A 27,266-nucleotide genomic window follows, 5' to 3' on the forward strand; every position below is an offset into this window, starting at 1 on the left:
CAAGGTGCCCATCTCGAAATTCGCCCCTGTCCCGCTTCCGCTGAATGGCGGCAGCGGCATAAGCAGATGACTCGCGGCACCGCTGGATTTCGCCCGCTCGCTGGCGTCGTCGTTCTGCGCTCGCAGTAGGCTGATACTCTGGCGCAGAAAGGTCCTCTATGTTTCTATGGGCCATTGTGAGCTGTTGTGTTTAGGTGGAAGAATAGAGAGCACATACTTTCCCTTCTCCTTGTCCAACTTCTCTCCCATGTGTCGCCCAAGGCGCTTGAATTCCCGCCGATCCTTGGTCTTCTCATTCTCTACAGTGATGGTCTGTATATACCAAAGCCGCCAGCTGAGATTCTCAAGCCTCGCGCCTGTTGTACCAGTCACCCTTCCACCCACAATAACGACGATGACAGTAAGACACACCTTGCTCAAGGTGTTGGGCGACCTTCGTGCAGACCTTCCAGGTACGGGTGAGCGAATCTGGGTCATTAAGGGCGCCGAATGGAGTGGAGAACGATTTGTTGCCCTGCATTCGCGCCAATGAGCTTGTGACTGCAGGTGTAAAAGGCGGAGGTACGCACCTTGAACTTGAGCACAAACGGCGCCATGAAGCGTAGTGAGGTGCTAGACGCGACTACGCCTTGTCGGCCACAGGGAGAGTAGTGTTGCTGATGTTATTGTGAGATCGAGCAGATGGAGGGAGGAATCGTGGAGGGAAGAGACGGGACTGGGTACAGGAAGGGGAGGGATGATGAGACGGAGCTGAAGAGTGACAGTAAGAAGGGAAGGGATGATGATGATGATGATGATGATGATGCTAAAAGGCGATGAGCGAATAAACAGCGTGGAGATTGGGGGGTCACGCGGGGGACCCAGAGATGACGAGAATTCAAAAGCGGCAGGAAGGGGACAGTGTAGGGTGGATACGTGTGCAAATGTTTAGGTTGGTCGCGGGTGATGAACAACACTCGGCTCGGCGTGGGCGTGGGCGACGGGTTCCAAGAAGGTGGCTCGCATCAGCAAATTACGAACTTGGTCGAATGTTAGAAGCAACGAAGGGGTCAGAACCAAGGGGCACAGCGCACCCGACGATGACAGCGGCAACTGCTGTAGGAATCCCGAGTCTCGCGTGTTCTCGTGTCCTAGTAAGAGTATCTCTTGCGATCCAGAGTGTAATGGTCCATGATTGTCCAGACTTGAGAGGTGAAAGAAATCGCTGTAATAATTGATGGTGAAGGCAACGAGGAAGAGGGCGCGAGAAGTATGCACCATGCATCCGTCGTCTGAGCCGCAGGGAGATCCGGAGCACCCCTTTCTTCCTGGATCTTCCTATTCTCCTTGCCCTTTTGTTCTCTGAATTGCGTGGGTTAGCGGCTATGTCACAAGGAGGGGAAGGAGAGAGAAGCAGGAAAAAGCAAAGAAGCAGGGCCAACACAAACGCTCCCGGCCCCCTATAATGCTCGAGAACCCTTGCTCATTGCAGTGCCCTATATACAACGTGTCTGTCACGACATATTTCCGCCCCTGTCAGCCATTATTCTCACTCCCACTACACCTAAAAATCCATCCATCCACAATCGAAAATATCAGAGACATAATCAATAATCAGCTCTCAGCAAGGCGTTTTTCAGTGGTCGGCATCTCTTCATCCACTTCCCACGGCCTTCCCCGTTCATATCCGACTAACGGAGGCATTTCACCAAAGCCGTTCCCGGTCCCTGTCCCCATGTCCCATTGGTCCATCCCTCAGACCCCCGGACACCACTGACATTCATTCGCTGCCCCCTTGCCTCTCGGCATTTACCTCCAGCTCACATCACGTTCCCATCCAAGCTCGGCCAGTATCCCAATCCTCTCTAACCTCCACAAACCAAGCTCATTGGAATCTTGCTCCTGGCCATCTGACGTGCACTCTAAAATGTTACAATTAACCATTAGTAACGTAATGCCCCTCTGTGGCGTCGGAAACTGGCCCGAGCAGGAACGGGAGGTTATTAACATCGGGGCCGGAGGAACCATCGATCGTTCCAGTTTCTCCGCATTCACATCTTACTGCGGGCCCTCTTGGTACTGATGCGTATTTCCGCCGTTCTTGGACGATTTCTTAAGTGCGCGGATGCTTATTCACACTTACTAATTGGTCACCCAGAGCCCCGATCTTCGCTTGTGGCGACCCCTTGACCGCGAGGAACGGGCAGAAGCTCTCGACGTTGAATATCATTTATTTCAATAGCAGGAACCTGGTCCGCTGAAAATACGCTAAACCCTCTTTTCTCCCCCGCCATTTCGCCTGTGGATCGCCGCTGATGCGTCACGATTCACATTCCATAGTCACTGCTTCCAAGAGCCACAAGGGTCACATATGACCACCATCGTCACTTCGCTCCTTCTGCCCGCCTCACTTCTGACCCTTTCTTCCCCCTCGGCCCGTCGTCGGAATTAGAATTTCTCCATTCAGCGGATGCTCGCTCCAATCCCCCGATTCAGTGGCGCGGTTAAGCTGTCACTTTCACGACTATATGCGTAATGCCGGACACGTGATTGGGCGCTGTAATCAAGCGCCGTTTGTACCACGGCCCGTTTTCCTTGTTTTCCTATTCCTGGTTCACACGACATTCGATGCGCGCAACGTTCTAATCTGCTGACTGATCTCATGGTGATAAACTACTACCCAACCGCATATGCACCTTAAAGCACGATCGATGAAGCTGATTGGCCTCTCTCTCACCAACAGGTTTCATCACACTCCGCAGGCGTTATCCAATCGTATCTTCCCACGTCTTGCTATCGGGTCAGCATCACCCACTCGCAGGTCTCCCGGCAGAATTGCAATGGGCGGGACATAATTCGGGATCCGGCTTCCGGTAGTTCGGTCAGATGCACTGAAGATCTAGAATCAACACTTCTGCATATGATGGAATCGTCCGATGCGGAGTATTCGGCCGAGCTGTTGCGTGATGCTGATGACAGGGACCGGGACACACATGGGGAACCAAATTCGGCGTCTTACACAGTTGGAATCTCTCGGAAATTTTCCAATCGATTCCATGTCATGCACGTGATGTTCCGACGTCGAACAGAGCGAACCAGAGCCCTCGAACTCCTGTAACGGTCACAGTCAGAGGCGCCGATCCAAAAGAAATCAACCATCATCCAATCAACGATCTCGTCGATGAGCTCGGGGCGCTGACCTCGTCCTCTAATCAGATCCGTCTTGACGACGTCTCCCCCAATCTTTCCCACACTCTCAGGAACTTTAGAATGTGGTGGAGCACGAATTCCAATTGTTGGGATCACGGATCCGACCACATCCAGCTACGCACTTTTTCAAACTCTGATGACATCCTTCTGTTGCGGCCTCCGCTCGGGACACCGCAATATTCTAGACGGTCAGAGGTTCTCGAGAAGGCGGTCCCGAATGGTCATCTGATCGGTGAAATCTGTACGTCACTCTGTCGTGCGGGGAACAAGACAGGCTTCTGAGGCGACAACCCGTAACAACTTCCCCCGATACACCAGATCAACGCTGGGCCCTCTTCCTCGGAATCCAAACGCCAAATTTTCCAGCCCCATCTCAAAGCGTTCGTCTTTCCTTCCGAATTGGGCGCTCCGGTCTGACTTACGGAAGAAACACTGCCTGATTATAGAGTTTGACTATGCCATCTTTGCTCCCTTCTAACGACAACGCTCGATCATATTATTTTCCAAGCCGTGGGACATTTAAGGGGAAAGGGAAGACAAGGGACCGGCCTATTCGGAGACCGAAATCTCAAAGGACTTAATTCTGCGGTGACTGTGAGAATCGGGGTAGGAGGAAGCTGGAGAAGACAAGAGAGGGGAGGGGTAGGAGTAAGCTGAAGCAGACAAAATAGTGGGAAGGTCCCTGGTCCGCGGAAGCTCACGAGGGAGGAGAGGGGTAGGAGGAAGCTGGAGCAGATGAGAGAGGAAGTAGGAGGAAGCTGGGGGAGCGGAGGCCTCGGCGCAGAGTGCCACGCCCCCCAGGCTTTAGACCACATATGCTGACCGACCGGCATCCAACCCAGGCCGAAATCAAGACCGATGGGACGATGGACCAGGCTGGACGGTGGTTCCCAGATGGCCTTCCTGCCCGGCTTCGGGGTGGCTGTTGACTGGGGAAAGCTGGTGCCACAGGGGGCTCGTACGGTGGGGGTCCACCGACACCTTGCTGGCTTAACGGCCCGGAGATGGTTGGCTCATATACGGGCGGGCCAGAAAAATAGTCTAAGATCGCTTGGGCATTCTGCATGGCGACGGTGTCCTCCTTGATCCCGTTTATACGGTTCAGTCTACGCATGGAGACAAGGCCTTTCTTGAGATCTTTAAGCCCTTGTGGGCAAAGAGTATAGAAGTCCACGATTCGAAGCGTTTTATCCCATTCAGGGTTCCCGGTAGTGTACGTTGACCTAGCAGTGACCGAGTTGGTTTGATGCATCGTGGGATCAGGGTTGGAAATGTCATGGTGGTCTTCGTTGGAGACGAAGGGAGTGATGGTACCAGCAGGACCGGCTGGGCTCATCATGACCGCAGTGTCGGCAGTCTGGCTGTCGCGGAGAGCAGGGTTGGAAATGTCCTGGTGCCCTTCGTTGGAGGCAAGGTGGGCAAGCGGGCTTCTACAGTTAGATTGAGGGTCGGAGCCATAGGGAAGGATGTTGTAGTCGATGGATGCGAGACGCCTTGTGTTGCATGGGTTGTCGCCGTCAACATAACCCTGCTGCGTTACGTTCGCGTGACGCTCGACAGGTCCGGGTGCTTCAGAGTTGGTCAATATCAGCTGGTACATCGGGAGTGTTACACACGCACCTATGCCGTCCACATCATTCTTTGTGATAACTGTACTTCCTCTAGCCCCCATATCAGTCTTGATCTTCTTGAAACTGTTGGTAGTGAATATTCCGGCGAACTGTCTCTTCAACCTAACAAAAAACTGTATATAATTTAAAACCTCAAAAATAGCAGAAAATAGCTACTTGCTTCTGGCAGCCTCTCACACACGTCTGGTTTATTTGTTCACTCAATGAGAGGCAAGGTCGAGGAGAAGGTGGATATGACAAGCCCCCTGCTCCACGTGACCTGAAGCACCACATATGTCTCAGTAGCCCCTCCAGTTCCTCAATGCCCTAAGAGCTGTTTCCTGCTTGTTTCGGGTCATCAACTCTTGCATTATTGGATGCTATCTTGTCTTCTCCCCCAACGAAGAGCACCATGACATTTCATGAAGTGAGCTCTCTTTTACCACCTTCGAGCCTTCTGGATACCGCACAGCTAGCCGGCACAAGGCAGGTTGCCTCATGGTCCTCGATGCCCAAGGTTCTGATGTGCTGTGCGGACACATGCCCGAATAGGGGAGCAGGATCAAACTCTGCATCCCTCATAAGGGCCTCGTGCCCATGTGGTCCTCTCGTCCTCTCTTTCACCTACGACGATCTGACAAGAAGAAATACAAACAGTCAAAGAATGTCGGAGGTATCGCTGGGCCCGGTAGGTGAGCTGATCGGTCTGTGCTGAGAGAAATGATGTTGCACGATGCCGTGGATAGGGAGGGCGGCAAGGAAGTGAAAGAGAGGAGGAGGAAGGTGCGCGACTTGGGTTGACTGAGGGTGGGGAGGGGGCGTGGGGGAGAGGTGGAGGAGATCGAGCTGGGAGAGCAGACGGGACCCGCCCCGGTTCATACGAAGACGGAGGAGATCGAGCCCGCCGTGGGCATCAATATCACCGGCGTGCCCTCCGGAGCGAACAACAACGGCGAGCTCTCTGGTACGCCGATGCGGTTGACAGAGGCGAGTTGAATGCTAACTCGGAAGACAGCCAACCTCACCCAGCCTTCGAATGACGTACAACGCCGGTTTATGAATGATGCCAAAACGTACCATGATGCCGCACGCATCGCTTGTGTCGTTACATCCCGTGGGAGGCCTGTACCATGCGGGGTGAAGAACGACGGCGAGCCTTCTCAAGGCTCCAACCCGCTCCAGGCGGACTATACTGCATCGATCGACTCCGCCTCCGTCTACTCGGACATGCAGCGCGAGGTTCGGCTTGCTCCTGCTGCTGCTCTCGTGCTCCCCGCCGAACCCACGCCTGCTCACATCTGGACTCCACTCGGTATTGCTCTAGCCACATCCGCTCGCGATGCGGACTTGGCTGGCGACATGGGGGAGGCGAACAAGGCGAGAGAGTTGTTGGCAATGGAAGAGGATAATCTGGTGCGTCTTTCACTGTTCATCCGTGGCATTTCAGGCGAAATATCATGGCGCTCTTCGTTGGGTATCCATGACCCTTCGATGAAATGTCATGGTGCTCTTCGTTGGGTAACCATGACACGTCTGATGAAATGTCATGGTGGTCTTCGTTGGAGCTATATGCTGAGTACTCTACAGGTCAACCGCGTCTCCGCTTCCCCTGAACAGGACGAGGAGGCCATCCTCCCACGTATGCCCGGTGGACCGCCTCTCACCACTGCTCCGGTTACCACGACTCCTGGGAACATCCTCCCCACGGCATTTTCTTCTTCGGTCTCGCGCTCTCCCGCAACGGCGGAAGCCCTCCTCGTCCAGAGACACGTCTCTCTGGTATCCACCCCTGTGGTCGAGGAAGCCCCAGACAGGCACTGGCAGCTTCCTCCCGGCGCCGCTCACTGACCCAACCGCATCGTGGAAGGGGGCATGGCGATGGTCCGTTTCTTCACTTGGCTGGGTAAGAAGTTCAAGGCACTCGAACAAGTGAAGAACTACAGCTAGCCGGCATACTGCTTTTGTCTTCTGTTGTCCGGTTTGTCGACCATCTTGTCCGTCGGCGATGTGGTTTTCGAATGGCTGTGGGTTAGGCGGATCGTGCCTAACCCTCTGTTCTGGGGTACCGTCATCAGTAAGTTCCATCTTTGCATCCTCCTGTACTGTAGCTAACTCCGTTCTAGTTGTGCTTGGGATCTACCAAACCAATGGGATCTCCCCCTACCACGTCTTCCTCGGCCTCCTCCAGGAGCTCGCCACCAAGGGCGCCCGTCTCCAGACCCGCGATGCCTTCTGCCCCCCTCTCTGCTCTGAGTAGTTAGGTTTCGATATGAATGAACATCGGGCTCTGTCCCACTTCCACTCCTTCCATGTCATTCTTTAGAAACACATTTTTACAAGGGCTTCGACCCACTTCCACTCCTTAATCACACTCGTTGACGGGCAAAGGGAGGACAAGGGACCGGCCTATCCGGAGACCGAAATCTCAGGGGACTTATTGCACAAGCAGCCTTCTGCGGCGACTGTGATATTCCTCATCGCGTTAAGAATTTCTGCTGCAACGGCGGTATTCCTCTCTGTGCTCGTCATTTTTGCGGCGACGGCGCCATTCGTCCGCAGAGGTCGAACCCATCTCATATCGGAATGTCTACATTACTGGAACATTTACATCATTGTTGACAGTACAAGAAGCCGAATATCACATGAACAAAATCCATGTCTATTCAAGAGCCGCCAGGAGGCTCTTCGAATCCGTGGTCCAGCCACGCACTAAGTAGAATGTCAGCATCAATGCAGAAAGACATGTTGCGGTGACGTACTCTCTGTGGCGAAGTAGGCTGTCTGGGTGACACTATCCCCGGAATTAACCCTGCATCCATTGAAGAAAATATGGCACTTACAACTCCGGGTTGCCCGTGGCAGCAAGGTCCCTAACGAGGATGGCGTCATATCCCTGTAAGGTGTTAGTACGTGCCGCAAACATGATCCATACCATAGTGACTGACCAGGTAGTAGGCATCAGCCAGTGTGCCATATACGCAAACATCAGTGTTAACTGGGGAATGAGTTAGGAGGGACGCGGTTTCAGAGAATGAACAACCCACCACCGCCGAAAAAGGTCGTGGTGATCTCGTTCTGCTCAAGCCAGGTGTTGAGAGGCTGACTGCCGGTGAGACCGCTGTAGCGAATCTTCCAGAGCCAAGTGTCTGTACCGGCCTTAATGCCCTCCTCAGCAATCTCCTTCAGCGCCCCGAAGAGATCAGCGTTCCAAGAGCCACGGGCGAGCTTGGCACCCATATCAGAGCCGTCGTCCAGTTTGCCGATTGATTGGCCAAAGAAAGCTAGCCTGAGGTCAGCGTTTGCTGAGATTTCAGATTTCAGATTGGCTCACTCTTGTCGCGTCTGTATGAGCTGTAGAAGTACGCAGGCGGGATGTTCTTCACGTCACTCTTACTAAAGCCCATCTAATGAATGATCGGTTAACCCTCGATGAGCTTCGCGACATTAGCTCACGTTGCACCAGACTACGGGCATGCCCGCTTTGCGGCATGCCTTAACTGTCTCGATAAGGGTGGGGATCATCTCACGCCCCAGCTTGCCATCACAACACCTCTCGTGCAAGAAGTAGTCTGCGCCATGGAATCAGAACAAGCCATGGAAAGAAGTGGTGACAGTTCACTTTGCATGTCAATGATGACCAGAGCAGACTTCTTGGGCGAAATGGCAATATCCTCTTTGCTCGTCTTCACTATCTTCCCGTTGCCGTCACCCCGGGTGAGATCAGTCCCCTTTTCGGACTTGATCCAGCTTCGTGTCTGGTTAGATCACATGCATCCCATGATTGGGCGTTAAACTCACAAGTTGTATTCACTGCCAAACTTCATAGGGGCAGACATACTGAGCTATGGTTGTGAGAGAAGTTTGAGCGAGAGTACAGAACGAAGGGAGGCGAAGATGTGAAGTTGCTCGATGACCTAGCTTCACAATTGATATCTCACGTTTGCAATGAGGGACTAATTGAGCGATGTGGTCTTGCAGTAAGTGCCGAAGGGTAGCAGTATCTGCATCGACGTGCCGAACAATACCGATTTTTTGTTAATAGGAACGGAAATCGCATTGTTAACTGAGATAGGCACAGTCCAATTTGCAATCGGTATTTTCGGCTCGATAAGGCACTTGCCATTTCCCCTCACTGCCGGGACGAAATGGAGAGGTCTGAGTCCAGGATAAGCGCCCGCATCTGCAGAGGACACGATAGCACACAGGCAACCTTGCCGAGATCTCAAGTCATGGCACAGACGTACGTGGCTTCACATGTTTTAGAGGCTGTGCTGGATTAATATTGTGTCCGGGGTTTTGTTTTGGTGCCCCTCTTCGTTCGATAACGACTACGTATGGATCTGTCTTCATATTTGCACCGATTCCCTTTACGTCAACCTCTTGGTTACACTGTTCCAACACGGTCCGTATTCAGCGATGGTTTTCCCTATCATTTTGTTCGCCGACACAAAATGTCTTCAAGACTCGCAGTCTGCATCCAATTGGCCAATCTAACCCGGCTCGATTCCGCTTCCTATTACGATATGAGTAACCTTGCGAACAACCCCTTTCGGCACAGTTGCACAGTAATTCGAAGATAAGATGCCGAATGATCACCATTTGCCTCGCTACCTGAGTCAAATGACGACGTTTCGAAATCCAACTACTTAGGTGGGACACAGGCGTGAGAATGGGATATTTTCAATCCTCGTCCCTTAACGATTACACGTGGTTCAGCGCACATCCTTGGGCAAAGCTGTGACCGGTCCAAATCAAAATTTTCGACGGCGGACCGGCTTCAGGTACCCTCAAGCTCGCGTACTCTACCACGAGCGCTCATTCGGTGGTTTCCCGATGGATCCAGCGCTGCCGTGCAAGGAGAATCTGAGTTAGACGGTCATGGGCTCCTTATATCGGATTTCGATTTGAATTGCATCGGTTCTTCACAGTACCGTTCTTGTGATATGAAGGTATCTCCCTTATCATGTTGCCCCCGCCATTCATGCGGGACTTGGAACAGGAGTGATCCACTCCCGCGGCGTGAGCTGTTTATAGCTCTTAATATACTGTCCTGCATTAAGATCGCGATGAATGACCTTCCCCTCATCCCGCCCGCCTCCCCCAGTGTGCGTTTAACAACGATCAAGCGCGATCCACACGATGTCCAAGTCAATCTCTCATCGAGTTGCAGTCATGGAGGTGGACGGTGTCTTCGACCAGAAGTCACCTCTTCCGCTTTCTACAAGGATCCATCTGCGTCAGCTCCGAAGATCAATGTGACTGGCGAGGCGATCAAAGGAAGAGGAAGGTGGTATTGGTTTACAGGTATCTTCGACTGGTATCCGGAGCATTATAGCAAAACGGAGAAGACTCTCGTACGAAAGCTCGACCTCGCCATTCTCGCCTTCTGCTGTATACAATTCTTCCTCAAATATCTGGACTCTACGAATATTGAGTGCTGGTTCTATCACTTGACATCGGACTTACGAGCATTATAGTCACGAACGCGTACAACTCCGGCATGTCCAATGATCTCAAGTTGTTCGGAAACGAGCTCAACTATTTCAATGTCACCTACAACTGTGGCTACATGCTAGCGCAGATCCCATTGATGCTGGCGCTGTCCCGCCCTGGCTGGGCGCGATGGATTTTCCCAGGGGCAGAACTGCTCTAACCTTCACTCAGTCCCGCGCCCAGAATGCAGGCCAGCTCTATGCGATTCGGTTCATTCTAGGCATGTGCGAAGTACCTTCGTTCTCTGGAACAAATGTAAGACACCTTTCCCTGCAGTTCATTAATTATTAAAATATATTAAATGCTTCCGCAGTATATTCTTGGCTCATGGTACACCTCCGAGGAGATCTATAAGCGTGCTGGGACCTGGTACATCTCTTCTGGACTGGGTTCCATGTTATCCGGATATCTCCAGACCGCTGCCTACAATGGCCTCAACGGTGTTGGCGGGTTGGCCGGGTGGCGATGGCTCTTCATCGTCGATGGCATCATTACCCTGCCACTCGCCCTCGTAGGATTTTTCACCTTCCCTGGTCTTCTAAGTTTCAAGATACCATGGTTTCTTTCGCAGGAGGAACATCAACTGGCCACCGACCGAATGTCTCGCCAAGCATCAAAGGCACCCTCGAAGCTCACCCGCGCCACAGCCGGCCGTATCCTAAAGAAGTGGCACTTCTATGTTGCGACACTTATGAACATGGTGTATAACCTCACGTCCTACCCGACTAACTATATGTCGCTGTTCCTGAAGCGAGCCACGGATTCTCAAGGGAACCTACTCTACAGTATCCAGCAGGTCAACACCATTCCCACTGCTGTTTCCGGTGTCGCGGCGTTGTCTTCTTGGTTGACGGCATCCCTTGTCAATGTGTTGTCAATTGTTCCGCTCTTCATCGCCATCAATGCCGTGGGCTTGTTCAGCAATATCGTCCTACGCATTTGGAATGTTCCGATTGCTCTCAAATTTGTTGCATTCATCGGCCTCGGCGTCAACGGCTCGAACAATGCGCTTATGTTTGGCCTTGCCAACCAAATGACTCGTCGAGATAACGAGGAGCGTGCCGTCACTATGGCCGCTATGCTCATGGGCGGCTGGGCGCTTCAAGCGTGGGTGCCTGTACTCGAGTGGCCAACAGTGGATGCACCTCAATGGAGGCTTCGGATACACTTTGCAGATCCCTATGACGGTCCTCCTCACCGTAATTTGTCTCATGGCGGTATATCTCCACCGTCGTGAGGAGCGTCAGCGTGAGGGGCTCGGAACCACTGAAGAGGAAGGAACTCAGATACACGACATCACGGACTCGGCGGAGATATAGAACGTGGAGAAGAAACGATAACAGACAAATCGTAGATATGTTGTACATTGCATAGTTTATCGTCTTAATAGGCTGCCATCACATGATCTCTCTCTCTAGCCCAGCTTCAACTGGCGACCCCATTATTGCCATGACTTTCAACGACATTAGGGTGATTTTGCTACTTGGGATGTCGGCTTTAAAGTGAAATCATATAAGTCTGCGCATAATGGGCTAGATCTATAATCGCTTCCGTGTCAAGGGTCTGATCAATAAATCACAAACTATCACTGGACTGACGCTAACAATCAGCAACGAATGGATAAAGATGCAGGGTTATGGTTATGGTCATGGTGCGCATTGTTCAACAGCCGTCAGCTCTAGTACCGTAATGATGCGTGGTCTAGAGGGAGCCGACCATGATTGCTGCATTGCGCTCGCTGAGGCGTGGTGTGCTTTTCAGCCAGTCATGCACACATCATAGAACACCAAACCCCCATAGTTCCCGGCTTGTACGGCCTCGCACTGCATCCCAATTGGCCCACAAGAAGCCCCCTTCCGTCGCTGTTCCATACACGTCTCCATCACTCCTCTCACTCTGGGCCCAGCGCATGAGAACCCAGCCAACCTTCCTGTTCCATTCTGCTGCCTCCCTCGTCCAAATCTACAAGCGTCAACTAAACGATGGCGCCCTCCTACTCAATCTTGGCCGGAGCCTGCGTGATCCGGCAGCTATTCGCGCGGCATATCCAATCTACATCAAAGCCGCTCGCCTCCTGATTCCAGAACTCGTACGGCAAGGTGACAAAACGCCCTTTCACCACATTGAGAGTTGCATGTCGTACCTCGGTCCGTCCATGGACATCCTCTCATCTAGTGGCCATCCCGAAGATAAAGACATGCTGGAAACAATTCTCGAGGATTTTGATTCCTTCTGGTGGACCGCGTACCAGTTTCACGTAGACATCTCCTCCGACGTCCACAACGGAAATGAGTGGCAACGTCCCATCAGCCAGCTCGTTCGTTTTGGAAGACGAGAGAAAGCTATCCAAGTTTTGCTCCGCATCGAAACCATCCGAGAAGCTCGGAAACACTCTCAGCAGAAGGGCGTACTCAACAGCAATATGCGACCGTGTTGGCGGGTTGTCACGCGCAGTTATCTCGAGGAACACGACTTCCAAGGTATTCAAACACTCCTAGAAACAATATCATCCGGTCCCTCAAAGTCAATCAGCTTTGCCACGCAAGCTGAAGTGCTGATCTGGTTGTGCGATCATCCCGATGCTCCCCAAGTATACCTCGACAGATATGCTCGAGCGCTATTTGAACACCAAAGCCAGCTAACGAATACCCAACGTGCAGTACTGCTGCGTGTCTGCATCCGTCTAGGTTGGTGGGATGTGGCCGATCGACAAGCGCGACATCTTCTCTATATGGTGGACGACAAAGGCTTCCAATCACCGGGCAAGACCAACAGTTTGCCTTGGGATACGCTCGTTCTATATGCTATCCGGCGTCACGATCTCAGTTCGGCCTGGACGAACTTAAAGAGGATGACCCAATGCGGCCACATAGTGCGTCCAGGGACCCTTCAAGCGCTCGTCAAATTGGATCGGGAACATGAGGCCGACTTGGGAGCACTCAAACAGTTAAGACTCGCAGACGGGGCGCCACTGGATCAACAAAGAAGCCAAGACGACGAACTTCTGGACTCAGATGCCTTTCTGCTAGATGATCATGCAGACAAAGTCAAAGTACGAAGAAAAGCTGCCTTGAAAGTGATATATCGTGCTCTTGTGAAGAACGAAGACAATACCAACAGAGCGATTGATGTGTACGATCGGGCGAGAACTCAGGGTCTTGCACCACATGTTGACCTGCTTTTGCCCATCGTAGCACGGCTTTGCTCCAAGAAAGAGTTGGAGAAAGGGGGGTTCGACATAGCGATGACACTTTTCAAAGAGCTGGCGGCGGCGCATCCGCCACCCGAAGTTGCACATCAAAGCCATACAGAGCATGGTCCCCAAAAGGAAGGAGGCCCTTCATCTTCCCTTGTAACTCTTCTTTTGGAATCACTTATCACCAAACCGGACTTAGAACACGCTCGAGCTCTCTTCAGCGAACGGTCAAAAAGGGAGCTCCTGGTACGCGATGGTTTAGCGAACGAGGTTCTGGAATCGTGCATTTCGCAAGCGCGTGACCACGCACAAGGGTTCGAGTACATGAAGATCGGCATCGACTCATTCAAGGGAAGCTTTCTACGAGTAGACCTCTGGCGATACTGGCTTGAGACCACGTATCCAGAGTCAAACTCAATAGTTCCTTCTGCAGATCTCGTGCTCGCTGCCCTACCCTTCGTAGGTGCCGACAATAATCTCGACTTTGACCTCTCATCGCGGGTCTACAGCGCTCTGCGACGGTATCACTTGCTTGCTAGGCATATCTGGGTGACGCATGGCACAACCGAATTGGGCAAGAAACTCCTAGGGCAGGTGCATCGCTCAGTGAAGACCTTCCACAAGATGATCAACACTTCCCATTTACCTCAATCGCCGTTGTACCACAGCAGCTTCCGGACTCCCTACCAGGTGTCAATTGCCTACTCCTATCTGATGAACTGTTACAACGAGCTGGGACAGCCTGAGGTATCCCTGAAAATCTTTGACATGCTCTGGCAGAAGCGACTAATCGAAACGTACATCCTTTTCCACACATTTCGAGCCTGCCAGCTACTGGGCGAGTGGCGGCTAGCCATCGGCGTCTGGACCCGCGTCCAAATCGCCATAGAAAACAACGAGTTCCAGAGCCTTCTTACCCCAAGGATGACCAAATTCATGTTCGATCAGTTTTGTGCCGCTCTAGCTCCAGCGAATATGGTACTCCGTTCAGCAGCGGATACGGTGCAGCAAAACATAGTCAACGGAAGGGCTTTCACCCAGCGCTCTAGGTTCTTGAAGATGGACCAAGAAACGGCTTTGTACGTCCTGAAACTGGTGGACGAAGTGGTCCCCGACCGCGGAAGAGAGATCTTGGAGAAGAGTTTCAAGGACCACTTGACGACGGTGTTCATTAGCCTTCTTCAGCACCGCTTGCTGAAGTACTGGACCATTCACGAAGGAAAGGCAGAGCCGGTGTTTGTCCGACCGCCAGAAGTCGTCCGAGAACCGCAGAGAAAGCAGCTCGCGTCACGACCGTCCACACAAGATGCACCGTTCACCCCCGGATCAGACTCTACGTCGGACCAACAGCATACGTGGACGGAACAAAGTGCAGCAATAGAGGAGATTCGGGAAAAGAAACCGCAGATGAGAGGATGGGAAAAATTCTTGGGGCCTTACAAGTCAGAAGAAGGGATTGGGTCCGGGGACACTGGCCAGTCAGAAACAGCGCCGTCTGCTCACACACCTGAATCAAACTTGGATACTGCGTCGGCGGAGGCGAGCAGTCATATTGCTGAGGAAGGAAACGGCAAGGGCCGATTCGAGGACGATGTGGAAGAAGCCGTAGATGACCCGGTAAACCTCGCCGTGCCCATGCTGCGACCGGTGGCAGAGTCAGAGGCGAGCGTGGAGTTCCACTGGAAGCCCAAAGAGACCAATCTAGATGAACAAGAAGGTACCCCTCGCACACTGGGAAGGAAGAAGCGGACGATAGGTGAGATTGCGAGAGCCTTGGAGGTCTTATGAGAAGCTCGAAAACGTCAGGGGCAAGTCGGAACAACCTGCTACGAATCGGGCTGGGGTCGTTTGTTTATTATTAGCGTGTCTAATTCATGAGGAGGCTTAGGGAGCAGAATAATCATTGTACTTGAAGCAGTATCCCTCCATCATCGTGTTATATTTACCCTGATAGATTCATAGCCGGGGATCACATGATGTTATGCGCAGGAGTGCACGGACTATCACCGCTTCGCTTTTCCTAATGGCGCATTACCGAACTCGTCAGCCGGACAAGCACGGCGTTTGCTTCTATTACTCGTGATCTACGACAGAGGTCTGATGTATCAGGGCGACAAGCCGGAAGCTACCCATGACGATGCACCATCATTCTCACAATCAACGTAGTTTCAATACAAGTCGCACAAGAATCGGTATGCCGTAGACTATGTATAGCTACCGGTCGTGGAGAAGTCGTCATCTTCATTTGGAGAAACTCAATCGCAGGGTGATATAGGCAATCTACGGGAACTGTGCCAGAGACATTCTAGTGGTTATATCTTTACCTCCACGTATATCGCATCGTTCTCTGGCCCGGTTGAAGAGCACGCTGCTCACTAGATCGCACATTCCGCGTGGCGCCAGGAATAATTGCGGAACGCGGCTGACATGTCCCCTGAGCGACGCTGGCTCACCTTTACGGTGGGCGTGAGCTGCCAGGTTTAGGCCCGCCCGCGTCATGCATGCCTCGTCTGAGCCCCAGCATTTGCTGTCCCCGTTTACACCCTCACACCGCATCCTTTCCCGTCTTTCTTTTTTCTCAATACCTTCAATGTATATTTAGGTACCTCATGGTACAATTTTAAATATATATATACATATATCCACTTTTCATGGAAGGCTCGAACAAAAATAGTCATCAGGAGTGATGCTCAGGGTCCTGCCAGGCATCGACACCGGTTATGCATCGGACACCAAGGACCCCTACACTAAGAGGGGGACCCTCATATGACAAGGCTCTTATTCAAACCTGAGATAATGCATAACCGGTACCCTAACATGAAATATATAGTGAATAACGCTAACCTGTAAAAGAGCCTAAAATCGATGGATTTATGCACAGTTTAAGAGTTAAAATACATTGAAAATAGTTGTAATGAGAACACAATAGGATGGCATAAAGTTGTATTATTCTGATATTATCTCTGTGAAATTTCCAAGTTAGGTGCGTGAGCACCTTTTTGTCGATGCCTCCCGCTGCTTGGTGCTGGGGTCCTTGTGTCGCAAGCCCTGCCCTAGGGGGCTGAGGGGGCAGGGCTCAGAGACGCGGGTAGGCCTGGCAGCTCACGCCCACCGTACACCTTCTGACCAACTCATTGGACCATGTCTCCTGTTCTGGCATAACCTTCCTGTGCGCTGGACCGTCTCTCATACCCTCTCGATATTGGCATGCATACGGTATTGTCGTCAGGAGTTACGATTCGATAAGGACGTTGCCGTTACGGTTCTTGCTTCTGTTCCCACCAGGGCGCATATCCAGCAGCGCGATGCTTTGTTTGGGTGACGTTGGCAGCCTGAAAATGAATAGGAATGAACACGGGGAAGTCGACATGCCTTGTTATAAAGACGTGTTTGCTCCCCTTCCCGTTCCTCCCCATTTCCTGCCTCTCTTGGTCCAACTCCGCCACCGTCTTCGCTCGTTCTCCTGCTTATCTTACACTCCACCATTAGTATCCACACGGTACCGCACTCCTGGCACGTCGATATCCGCTATATCCTACTCTAGGCTCGTTTAATTTCAACCTGCTATCAGCCGAGGCGACTGAGAACCAATCTGCCGGCCTGTTCGTCTCCAACACCAACACCGCCGTCAGATCACACGATGGCTACACGGCCTGTCTGCGTCCTATTGCTGCTTCTGTCGTTACTCTCACTCCCAATGTCTGTCGCCTCCCAAAGGTGCACAAGACCAGGGTACTCGACCGACCCCGTCTGCATCCATGGGGCCAACCCCTACTGTGACGGCACGCGTTGTCTGTACGCGTCCTGCTCTGCGGGGTACTACGCTTCCCAGGTACACGAAGAGGGTGTCATATACGATACCCAGACAGCGAACTTATGCACACGGTGCCCCGGACAAGGGCAGACCACTGACGCACATGGCCAGACGGGGCTGACGTATGGGATTGGCGAGTGTTATATCCCATGTGGGCCGGTTCGTTATCTTTTCACTGCTGTTCTTGCATGCACGGACACTGAATGTACGAAAGGCAAAATGTTATGTCCCTTCATCAGGCGGTTTGAGCCTTACGGCAAGCCAGACTGGGATGACACAATGCGTAAATTCGCGCAAAGGCATCTGCGAGTCCACCTGCACGGTCGACGGGTACGTACCCCTCTTACCATCGCTTCTATTGCATAGAACACTCATGGTCTTGAACAGCACCCTCCCCATACCTGATGCCTACACGCTTGGGACAGTTTGCCATAAAACCCGCTCGAAAAAGCGTAACCTTCCGCTCGCACCACGTGCCTCGGCACGGCACGTGAAGAAGTCAGCTATTGTTCCTCCAGATTCCTTGCTTCAAAAGAAGGCTGTCCTACCTAGACCTGCCCCCGTCGCCGCAGTGGGGCATGCTGGAGCTGGGGAGAAGAGGCGAACGAGCGGGGAGAGGGAACGCGAGCGGGCAAAGGCGGAGAAAAAGTACAAGGTGAAGCTCGACGAGCGAGAAACGGTGCAGGAACCCAAGCTCGAGAAGGCAGCAGCCATGGGCGCTAAATTGCGGGGCGCGGCAAGTTACGAACATGAAAAGGGCCCATATGCGCGCGCTCTTGATTATCGGTACTGAGAATACATGATCTGGATGGCGGACACGGCCCGACAACTGCACGAAACAATATGGTACATATCTCTCGCTTTTTTTTAACATACACGAGTCGGTGCATGCGTTTTCGATAGAGCTTTCCTTGGACACCCAAGACCACGCGGAAAGACGCAGATGGAACTTTATATATCCCCTCTACTGTAAGAGTTAGACCAAAGTAGTTGTATCCTTATCACCCGTATTAAGTACTAGATACCGGTAGGCGTCATTGCCCTTGTAAGTTGATACCTCCTACACAACTGGACAGCAGGGCTTGAACTCGCCTTCCATTTTGTCAGCACAGAGTTAACCTATGGTTCGAGCTGAAGAGGTTGCGGTGCTACTGTACGGTGTTGATTGCAAACACACAAGTCGCTTTTCGTGCTCCGTGCTGTTACAAGTGTGACATTTGCACGGCAGATAATCAGAATCACAGGCTACATAAAGAATGATAAATGGCTGTGTCAATGTACAATGCAGGATTTCCAAGACAAAAGGCAAAACAAAATGGAAGACATTACGGTGACCAGTCCTGTAGATTGGCCTAAACTCATGTCAGATCGATGACCTCGACCTCAGAGAAGTCACGTTGCCCCACTGGCTTATGCGCTGGGGGTAGGAGCGGAAAAACGACTTTTGAGACAGGTTTGTGGATTGTCGGGGCGGCTCGCCCAGGGTGTGGAGTTTCATCGTCGCTCGAAATCACAATTACTTCAGCAGTTGCAGGCTTCGTCAGAGCCACACGACCGTTTTCGCCCAGCCTGACTGGCTGGCAACGTGTGGCAAGAGGTGATTCAGGACGGGAAGGTAGATCATCATCTGAACTGTCTGATGGAAGAGGTATTTTGCGAGGGCTACGGTGAACCTTCGCCTTTCGCGAAATGGGGGCGTGTCGACTTCGGTCGTCTGAGTCAGACGGTGCCACGGACACTAGTCGCTTCTTCGGGCCTTCTGGTTTGTCGTGCGACTTCCGTGTTGCGGTGGCCTTATCTTTAGCAGTATTAGACAGATATTCAAAAGGGTCAGGATGAGCTCGAGAGTTATCCGGATTGTGAGAGAGAGGAGGTTCGCCGTTGTCGCTAGACATGTAATCCAAAAAGGGGTCGTCAATATGGTGTGGCAAAGGGCCCGGTGCAGTGGCAGAACGGGATTTCGACGTGGGTTTGAGTGTGGATTTACTAACTGGAAAGAGAAGAGTGTTGGTTGAGTTGGTTTTGGTGCTTGTACTTGCATGACTGGATACAGAAATTGGGTGCTTGGGGTGTGGCGATGTACGACTACTCTCCTTCGGGCACACAGGTAGAGCCCAGTCGGTGATTGAGGCCGTAGTCCGGCTCGGGGCAGTTGCTGCTCGCTTTTTGGGAGCCTTCGTCGCTTTCTTTGCTGCTTTGGCTTCCTGCAAGGCTTCGAACTCTTCAACCAGCTCAGGGCACGCCATCTTCACGATAACGGCAGGTGTCCATATCCGAAGTGTGCTCAGAGGGTCTGGGGGAGGCTTCTTTGCCTTCTGAGCTCCTTCCTCGTCCGAGTCAAGATCTTCGAAATTGGGGTCCAAAATAGCATCTGGGCCGAGTCGAGTATCTTGAATCCCTGTGTGGGCTTGGGTCACTAGTTGGCCTGGATCGATTTCAAGCCGATACTCCAGCATGTCATCGGTGGATGGGTGAGTCCGACTGGAGTGTATGCGCAGTATGAGTTTGGATACATCAATGTTGGCGATGGTCTCGCTCGCCTTCCCCCCGTGTGACACATTGGATACCAAAGCTTCCTGAGTACTCGCTTGGCCAGGTTGAGTCGGCCGACTAGGGGATGTTGCATGTAATTGACGGAACGCATCGGCTAGTCGGGTGCTAGGTGTGACGGGCACATTGGGCGAGGGCCGCTTTCTGGGCGTAGACGTCGGAGTCGATTTCTCATCTTGCTTGAGGACAGCCCCGATGAGAGCCCGAAGCACTGCACCTTGCCAAACAGTGGTTCGAAAGCGCTTGATGATAACTTCTCTTACACCCCATTCGAAATGCCTCTCACATAAACCTGCAATCTTCCCGAGGTTCGGTTTCTTCGTCCACTGAATCATTGTAATATCTCGGTTCAGAGTGAAGCTGGTTACTGGTGCGGCATAGGAGCAAACGTCTTGGATGACGGGGAAATCGTCTGTGATCGCTTTTGCTTTTGCGGGAAATCTCCTCTTTAACAGTTCTGTGACACGCGAAGGTCCTCGGAGATCTCGTCGAACTGCTTCACGCCATGCCTCTAGCGCAATCGGGATGTGAGATTTGTTGTCCTTGAGTTGTTCAAGGTGGTCCACGAGCTGATCACCGTAGCCGCATTTCGCTAACGCATGAGCAATGCTGGTCCCTATGCCCATGAGCCCTGTAGTATTATAATCTCCGCCGCTCATAAGGCCAATAAGGATGAGACCACCTCGTCGTAGACCGACATCCGGATGGGACTCGATATCAGCCGCTCGGTAGATAACAACATGTTGTCCATCGTCCTTTTCTTCCTGACCTGTCTTTCGGACGTGTGTTTGAGTTCCTGTTAATGTTGCTGAAGGGCTGGAAGTTCTGAGATCAGGGAATAATCAAGAACTTAAGAGTGATCGAACGCACTTCCGGATGACAACCTTTGCTCCGAACAAAAAGTTGTCCACGTCATCGGAAAGAATCGCATCAATAACACCGATGTCATTGAAATACGCCAGCTCGGCTTCGGCCTCTCCAGGCGCCTAAGTCTTGTCAGATTATTTCCACCTTCAAAGACTGGCAAGCATGACTGACAGTCCACCATTCGAAGCCGAACGCGTCGATGATCTCCCTCATCCCACTGACAAGCCAATGCTGATTCTTTCCAATATGCTTTCCCCGCTTTTGAGAAGGTCTCAGGGCTCCATCGAATACAAACAACGGAAGGATCGGAAGAGATAAGAGTCGACAGCAACGGAAATACAATGTTCGGAGCTCGGGGTTCTCACCGCCTTGTCCGCCGTTCGCATGGAAAAACCAAATGCTAATCTCACAATAAGCCAAAGGTTCCGGAATTACCAACGCGAGATATATCATACCTCGCATCTATTCCGATGCGGTAAGCGCGTTTGCCTGACGAATTGCGCAGAAAGCCATCCACAACAGTAAGGTGAGTAAGAGATCGGGATTTTCCGGCAGGTCGTAATATCTAAGAGCGCTCAACAGACGACACTATTTGGCAAATGAACAGGGACATACATCCCAAAGCCCCGGAATGCCCATAGGCCGAGAGATTAAAGACAGTGGTGGAGACAAGCGAGGGGTGACTGGACCAGATGTTGGGCGCGCGACGCGTCAAAGGTGGATATCGCGCCACCCAAAGGCGAAAGAAATCAATCACGGGATTTCTCCCATCTTATCACAGACCATGAGATCGGTCTCTCATTCATCATTAATAACTAGCTTACCCCTAATTCCTAATTTTGAAAATGTTTGTATCTCTTGTCGCCCACCGGATTAAAGTGGAACGCTGTTCTGAAAATTTCCTTATTTGGCAATGTCTGAGATTTCTTTGCTTGTCCTTGTCCGCGATGACGGAGCGACCGGAGGCAAATTCGCCACCGGAGTCTGACGAGTACCCCAGAATCACAAGCACCCGCAACAGCTGAGTGTTCGTTGTCCACTGAGTTGCCCCTCATTTCTCATCCTCTCCTTGCCCTCACATTTCAACGTCAATACCCTATGAAATCATAGCTATGACCGCACCCACCCAACATCAGCAGACACTCGCCAGCTCATCGAGTTATAATGTCAAGGACGATGCCACACCCATCATTGGTCAGTACAAAGTACTCGAGAACATTGGAGAGGGCTCGTTTGGCAAGGTCAAACGTGCGTGATTATACTTCTGTTAAAGCCATGGTGAAGTGCTCACATGATATTCACAGTCGCCGTCCATACTGTGACCGGTCAAAAGGTTGCGATGAAGATAATAAATCGCCAGATGATTGCACAGATGGAGATGGGAGGAAGAGTAAAGCGTGAGATTGACTACTTGCGTATGCTCAGACACCCGCATATCATCAAGCTGTATGCGCTAAATTCTTTGTCCAATGGGAGCTACTAACACAATTTCACAGGTATGAAGTTATCACGACGCCTACTGATATCATCATGGTCATCGAGGTGCGTTGGATGGCTTAATGTGATGGGAGCGCCCGCCACTTACACCCTTGTAGTACGCGGCTGATGAGCTGTTCAACTATATCGTCGCACACGGTCCACTCCCGCTAAATGCCGCACGAAGGTTCTTTCAGCAACTCATCTGTGCCATCGAATACTGTCATAAGCATAAGATCGTGCATCGTGACCTGAAACCAGAGAACTTGCTTCTCGACAGCGGGCTGAACATCAAAATTGGCGACTTTGGCCTCTCAAATGCAGTCAATGATGGAGAATTTCTGAAGACCAGCTGCGGGAGCCCCAACTACGCTGCGCCAGAGGTCATCAGTGGAAAGCTGTATGCGGGTCCAGAAATTGATGTCTGGAGCTGTGGGGTCATTCTCTATGTCATGCTGTGTGGTCGCCTGCCGTTCGACGACGACTATATCCCCACGCTCTTCAAGAAGATTAACGGTAGACTTGCTTTTTCATTGGGCTTGTTCGGAGAACTGATTCCGTTGTAGGAGGTCTGTACCACCTGCCTGCTCACTTGGACCCACAGACACGTCAGCTGTTGCAGTCGATGCTAGTGGTGGACAGTATGAAGCGCATCACCATCCCGCAGATTCGCGCCCTCCCATGGTTCAATGTTGATCTGCCCGAATACCTAAAGCCCCAAAGCCCCGTCGTCGGCACTCTATCGTCCCTCGTCTCCAGCAACAAAGGAAAAATCCGCGGCCTTGGTGTGGTAGATGAGGAGATTGTGGACAATCTAGCGGAGAAGCTCAAAGTGAGGAAGAAGGATATATGGAATGCGCTCAAGATGGACCAGGATAATGGAATAAAGGTCGCATACATGTTAGATAGGGATAAACGTAGGATGAATCAGCGTACGTGTTGCTTTCACCGCTGCTTAGCCCCACAACTAATCGATCGTTAAATAGCGTACGAACTGGAAGAGGACGACGACACTCCTATGGAATGGGCTCATATTTTGACCCCCTCCCGTAGACAGGACAATCCGCCATCGGATGATGAGGACGAGGACGACGATGAATTTGATGATTGGAACGATGAGGAAGCTGATCACAATTTTTCGGTCCTCGAATCTTCTATGCCTATTGCTCCGGAGGGGGGGAATGGGATACAGCCCGAGATTTCGATCGAGCTCAACTCGGTCAATGCCGCCCAGAAGGTTGCCCAATCTGTCTTCAACAATGGATCTTCGAATGGCGTTGGCGCGGTGCCAATGAAGAAGAACCAGAAGCCAAAATGGCACTTCGGAATCCGTTCGCGTAGTCCACCCGGAGAAGTCATGCTTGAGATCTATGGTACCCTTCAGGCGCTTGGGATGCAGTGGAAGAGCCGACGAGAGTATAGCGATGACAAGGACGCGAAAGATAAATCAAAGGAAAAACGGAAAGAGCGTGATGTGGACTTGTACTTCGTGGAAACCCGATGGAGAATGAAGGATGTGGTGGTATGTCATGTATTGAATTGCTTTCATGCACACGACCTAACCGGGTTTGCAGGTGCGCATGGACCTACAGCTCTATCAAGTAGATCAGTCCAACTACTTAGTTGACTTCCGCAATGTGGGTTACTATCGTGCACCGCAAGACGATCCTGAGACGTTTGTTCCTGCCCCACCTCCCAGCGCCGAATCACCTAACAGCAATGGTCTGCCCGGCGACGCGAGTCCCAACGACTTGCGCAAAGTCTCTGGTGATGTCAGCAGTCCTTTCTTGTTCCTTGAATGCGCGTGTCGACTTATCGTGGAGCTCGCCGGGGGTGCGTAAGTTGCACTACGCGATACCCAACGGGCAACAGGGGTTGAGGGATGAGGGATGACTTGGATCGATTTGTGATGTGATTGTACGCATTCAAAGGTATTCCCCTGTTGTACACAATTTATATTCTTCGGAGCAACCTTGCTATGTATGCCTATAGGATACGACTCTGAATGACAAACTTGCATTTATTCTACCCTGGGAACCTGACTGGCGCTGCTCTCAAGACTTCGCAAGGGATGGCCCTTCAGACACTGCGAGAAGGCGACCGATCCATCCCTCGTCCGCCAGCGCAGGCGAGAACGACTGTCGTCATATTTCTCTTGATTGTTTGGCGCTCAAGAAGTGATTTTCGGTCAGGGCCCCGGGTATAACACAAGGACAACAAACAACAGTCTGTTATAGATTCTCGGAAGTGATATGATACGGTGTTTTCACTGAGGCCGAGGGAACGTTTGATGATCCGACTTATCGTTCGATGTAATCGTTCTTAAATGTCCTGCTCAGAGTAATATTATATTGAAAACGTTCACAGCGTGTGCACATATTTGCGAACAATGACGCAATGAGAGCTAAAAACAAGAATCAGGGGTTTTTGATACATAATCACCAAAGAGGAAAGCGGCATCCAGGTTGGTGGCTCCCTGTTTATGACAATCACGTTGCGAAGACAGCTGTCCATTGTTATGCTGTTCATACGCCACGATCATCCGCCTCGGTCTGGCAGCTCGGTCGGTCATTCGCTGTTCTGCAATACAGAGTCCCAAAGCAGGAAAAGAAGCACGGAGAGGTGATGGCACCGGGAACATCTCCCAATTCCCCCTTGCCAGGGTAATAGGCTCCCCGTTTTGACATCACGATGCGAAGACAACACAGAATCGTTGTGCTGTTCAAACGTCACGATCAGCCTCGGTCTGCCATCTTGTTTGTTGATTCGCTGTTCCGGAATACCGGTAGAGAGGATAGCACCTGCAACCAAATGCATCCGAATTCCCTTCGATAACGACTAGGCAAATTATTTTGTATAGATAAGAGATTACCACATGAGGTGCAGGTAGACTCATCAAAGTCATGCAGTTGCACTCAGCGAAAACGCGCCTCATCTGGAACAAAGACATCCAGAGCAGAGAAACAAACGCCCGAAAAGCCGCCTGTACATCCAAATAACTGCAAAATATCCGCAGTCGCTCAATTAAGACGCAACTAGGGGTTCGGAGGGCAGCTCGTTGTCACCAGAATGCGGATCACGGGGAACAGCGTCTTCCGATTGTTACTGGTCCGAGGTGGCAGGGCTGGTGTGCATGACACTAGACTGATAACTACGTTCGTTCAGAGGAGGAAAACCAAGTTATTTGAAGTACACAGCGGAGCTTTACAGAGCACCCACATCTGTAAATGCGCGAAAGGACCCGACCTGTCCAAGTCGCACCTCCTTCACAGGGGCCGTGCCGGATCTTGGAAAAGGCGAACACCCGACCGGTGGTGCCTTCCGGCCGAAGGCCGTGATAAGATGCCGGCGGCACGTTCGAGCTTCGCTCTTCCTAGATTCTAGCCGCACCAGAGAAGGCAGGAGGGAGCAGGAAGGTTGCTCTTCCCGTGCCAAGGCGCAGCTCGTGTACCCCGATGGGATGCAGGATATACAAGCATGTTCGAAAACGGACACGAGGATGCCACTTTTGGACTTGCTCTGCCTGGTTATCGGCTCATCGGTCCACCGGGCCTTGCGGCCGTTTGCTTGCCGGTTCTGTTGTGCCCGGAATCCCGCGGAATGGTTGTGCAGTGGGTGTTTCTGGAGAGGATCGACGACTTCGGATGCCGCGTAGATAGGAAGCTCGGGAGCCAGGGGATCGGCAGCAAGAGGTTGAGACCATCTCTGCACCCTTTTACGGCGAGTAAAAATCAATCTACCTTGCACTGGTGAGAAAAGAAGGCGGAATCCAGCCGACGAAGCAAATACCAGATCTCTGTTACACCTGGCCTTATTTGTGGTGGTCACCGTTCACGTTCCACGGGTGATTCGCTCCATTCTGACGAAACACAGCAAGCAGGACGATTAGGCACGGAATTGGTAGAGATAGATATGTTGTTGGTACTTCTGGTTTTGTCAGTAGGCTGCTTGAGGAAGCTTGATTGGGTCCACGCATACGGAGTTGGTCGTCAAAGCAGCAGGACACAGCGAGGCGAGGAAAGCAGCATCTGCGACGGACTTGCACGTACGGAGTAGTATCTAACTGTCCTGCCGTCGCAGCGTTGAGCATGTACTTGCTCATAAGCTGTTGTAGTGGAGACATGTGGTGTCAAACGTCCGGGTCGATGTCCAGCTCATGGAAGGTATTGCCCAGCGGGCCCCAGTTAGGCCAGATCTACACACCAGAATCAGCAGCATACCTCGACTCCAACATGCACTTACTCGAAAAACAATCTTCCCCCTCACCAGTCCCAGACTCACAGGTCCAAACATCCTGCTGTCAACACTGGCGCTCATGTTATCCCCCGCTAACCAGACATGACCCCTTGGAACAACAACATGTTCCTTCCCACCCTTTGCGTCCTCCCACCCGCCATGCCCGCGCACAGCACCGATCGGGTCCACGCACACCGTATCCCCCGGCAAGCCGATCACGCGCTTGCAGACTTCTTTTCGCGGATGAGTGGGAGAACGAGCGACGACGAGATCCCCTAGTTTGAGCGATGGGGGGCGGAGGAGGGAAGGGTACATGAGCGCTAGGGCGAGAGTGGGCTCGCAACGCATTGTAGGGAGCATGGACGCTCCTACGCACTGGGTATCGTTAGATGCTGATGGGGTGCTCAGGGATGGGGCATACAAGACGAAGGTCGAAGAACCAGTGCTCGATGCACCATACTAACCCGCAGAGCTGGAGTGTGCGTTTGGTGTAGTAGAGAAGCTTCCCTCTGGGTGGGGGAGATGGAACGAAGTATCGTAGGGAGTTGAGTGCCCATCTTGTAGCCATGTTACTCGTAAATGCGATGGGATACAGTACACCGGGGGGGATGGACGTGCGAGTCGACCTCAGAAACAAGACGCGTGAACTTGTGCGGCATGTCCTACCCCCGCATGCCAAGATTTGGTCTTGTACCACTGAACCAGTCTGTGGAGAAGATCATGCATATGTATGCAAGAAATAAACTACAAATCAAATGACAAATACCAGGTTCACTTATTTCAGGTCATACTGAACCATCGGGTGAAGGATGCCTCGATAAATACCATCTAAGGT

The 27,266-nt window shown here is 51.9% G+C and overlaps 11 protein-coding genes across 11 annotated transcripts; 6 read left to right on the top strand and 5 right to left on the bottom strand.

Annotated features, from left to right (window-relative positions):
- Positions 1-741: 741 nt before the first annotated feature.
- DACRYDRAFT_22975 (uncharacterized protein) lies at positions 742-1,292 on the bottom strand. Its single transcript, XM_040773040.1, has 2 exons — positions 1,074-1,292; positions 742-1,019 (listed from the first exon to the last, which is right to left on the bottom strand). The coding sequence occupies exons 1-2, from the start codon at positions 1,258-1,260 to the stop codon at positions 928-930; spliced, it is 279 nt and encodes a 92-aa protein (XP_040627415.1). The 5' UTR covers positions 1,261-1,292; the 3' UTR covers positions 742-927.
- Positions 1,293-3,680: 2,388 nt separating this feature from the next.
- DACRYDRAFT_89572 (uncharacterized protein) lies at positions 3,681-4,004 on the bottom strand (the record flags this gene model as incomplete). Its single annotated transcript, XM_040776919.1, has 1 exon — positions 3,681-4,004. One exon carries the CDS (start codon positions 4,002-4,004, stop codon positions 3,681-3,683), a length of 324 nt encoding a protein of 107 aa, XP_040627416.1.
- A 1,209-nt stretch (positions 4,005-5,213) lies between these two features.
- Positions 5,214-7,180, top strand: DACRYDRAFT_22976 (uncharacterized protein). Its single transcript, XM_040773041.1, has 4 exons — positions 5,214-5,763; positions 5,815-6,212; positions 6,387-6,873; positions 6,923-7,180. Exons 2-3 carry the CDS (start codon positions 5,856-5,858, stop codon positions 6,645-6,647), a joined length of 618 nt encoding a protein of 205 aa, XP_040627417.1. The 5' UTR covers positions 5,214-5,763; positions 5,815-5,855; the 3' UTR covers positions 6,648-6,873; positions 6,923-7,180.
- A 278-nt stretch (positions 7,181-7,458) lies between these two features.
- On the bottom strand, positions 7,459-8,988 carry DACRYDRAFT_117021 (Isochorismatase hydrolase; the record flags this gene model as incomplete). The annotated part of the gene is made up of 9 exons (XM_040770301.1): positions 8,598-8,988; positions 8,419-8,546; positions 8,253-8,368; positions 8,131-8,203; positions 7,844-8,080; positions 7,745-7,794; positions 7,640-7,692; positions 7,559-7,590; positions 7,459-7,508 (listed from the first exon to the last, which is right to left on the bottom strand). The coding sequence occupies exons 1-9, from the start codon at positions 8,633-8,635 to the stop codon at positions 7,459-7,461; spliced, it is 777 nt and encodes a 258-aa protein (XP_040627418.1). The 5' UTR covers positions 8,636-8,988.
- Positions 8,989-9,938: 950 nt separating this feature from the next.
- On the top strand, positions 9,939-11,529 carry DACRYDRAFT_89574 (MFS general substrate transporter; the record flags this gene model as incomplete). The annotated part of the gene is made up of 5 exons (XM_040776920.1): positions 9,939-10,035; positions 10,104-10,233; positions 10,269-10,400; positions 10,442-10,547; positions 10,606-11,529. 5 exons carry the CDS (start codon positions 9,939-9,941, stop codon positions 11,527-11,529), a joined length of 1,389 nt encoding a protein of 462 aa, XP_040627419.1.
- A 480-nt stretch (positions 11,530-12,009) lies between these two features.
- DACRYDRAFT_117022 (uncharacterized protein) lies at positions 12,010-15,391 on the top strand (the record flags this gene model as incomplete). The annotated part of the gene is made up of 1 exon (XM_040770302.1): positions 12,010-15,391. The coding sequence occupies one exon, from the start codon at positions 12,010-12,012 to the stop codon at positions 15,274-15,276; it is 3,267 nt and encodes a 1,088-aa protein (XP_040627420.1). The 3' UTR covers positions 15,277-15,391.
- A 1,737-nt stretch (positions 15,392-17,128) lies between these two features.
- On the top strand, positions 17,129-18,095 carry DACRYDRAFT_16542 (uncharacterized protein; the record flags this gene model as incomplete). The annotated part of the gene is made up of 3 exons (XM_040771205.1): positions 17,129-17,461; positions 17,517-17,632; positions 17,690-18,095. The coding sequence occupies 3 exons, from the start codon at positions 17,129-17,131 to the stop codon at positions 18,093-18,095; spliced, it is 855 nt and encodes a 284-aa protein (XP_040627421.1).
- A 1,381-nt stretch (positions 18,096-19,476) lies between these two features.
- Positions 19,477-21,358, bottom strand: DACRYDRAFT_32509 (PIN domain-like protein; the record flags this gene model as incomplete). Its single annotated transcript, XM_040774360.1, has 5 exons — positions 19,477-20,668; positions 20,723-20,838; positions 20,891-21,119; positions 21,175-21,284; positions 21,335-21,358. Coding segments are annotated over 5 exons (1,671 nt in total), but the record flags the coding sequence as incomplete, so codon positions are not given.
- A 459-nt stretch (positions 21,359-21,817) lies between these two features.
- On the top strand, positions 21,818-24,201 carry DACRYDRAFT_80723 (Pkinase-domain-containing protein). Its single transcript, XM_040776464.1, has 7 exons — positions 21,818-21,967; positions 22,024-22,165; positions 22,216-22,261; positions 22,315-22,711; positions 22,762-23,127; positions 23,182-23,717; positions 23,770-24,201. The coding sequence occupies exons 1-7, from the start codon at positions 21,832-21,834 to the stop codon at positions 24,034-24,036; spliced, it is 1,890 nt and encodes a 629-aa protein (XP_040627423.1). The 5' UTR covers positions 21,818-21,831; the 3' UTR covers positions 24,037-24,201.
- Positions 24,202-25,043: 842 nt separating this feature from the next.
- Positions 25,044-26,047, top strand: DACRYDRAFT_22978 (uncharacterized protein). Its single transcript, XM_040773042.1, has 2 exons — positions 25,044-25,935; positions 25,985-26,047. The coding sequence occupies exon 1, from the start codon at positions 25,265-25,267 to the stop codon at positions 25,577-25,579; it is 315 nt and encodes a 104-aa protein (XP_040627424.1). The 5' UTR covers positions 25,044-25,264; the 3' UTR covers positions 25,580-25,935; positions 25,985-26,047.
- A 39-nt stretch (positions 26,048-26,086) lies between these two features.
- On the bottom strand, positions 26,087-26,999 carry DACRYDRAFT_117025 (LexA/Signal peptidase; the record flags this gene model as incomplete). Its single annotated transcript, XM_040770303.1, has 3 exons — positions 26,087-26,390; positions 26,438-26,806; positions 26,853-26,999. 3 exons carry the CDS (start codon positions 26,997-26,999, stop codon positions 26,325-26,327), a joined length of 582 nt encoding a protein of 193 aa, XP_040627425.1. The 3' UTR covers positions 26,087-26,324.
- Positions 27,000-27,266: the final 267 nt, after the last annotated feature.

Source organism: Dacryopinax primogenitus (assembly GCF_000292625.1).
Source record: "Dacryopinax primogenitus strain DJM-731 SS1 chromosome Unknown DACRYscaffold_12, whole genome shotgun sequence".
NCBI lineage: Eukaryota > Fungi > Basidiomycota > Dacrymycetes > Dacrymycetales > Dacrymycetaceae > Dacryopinax > Dacryopinax primogenitus.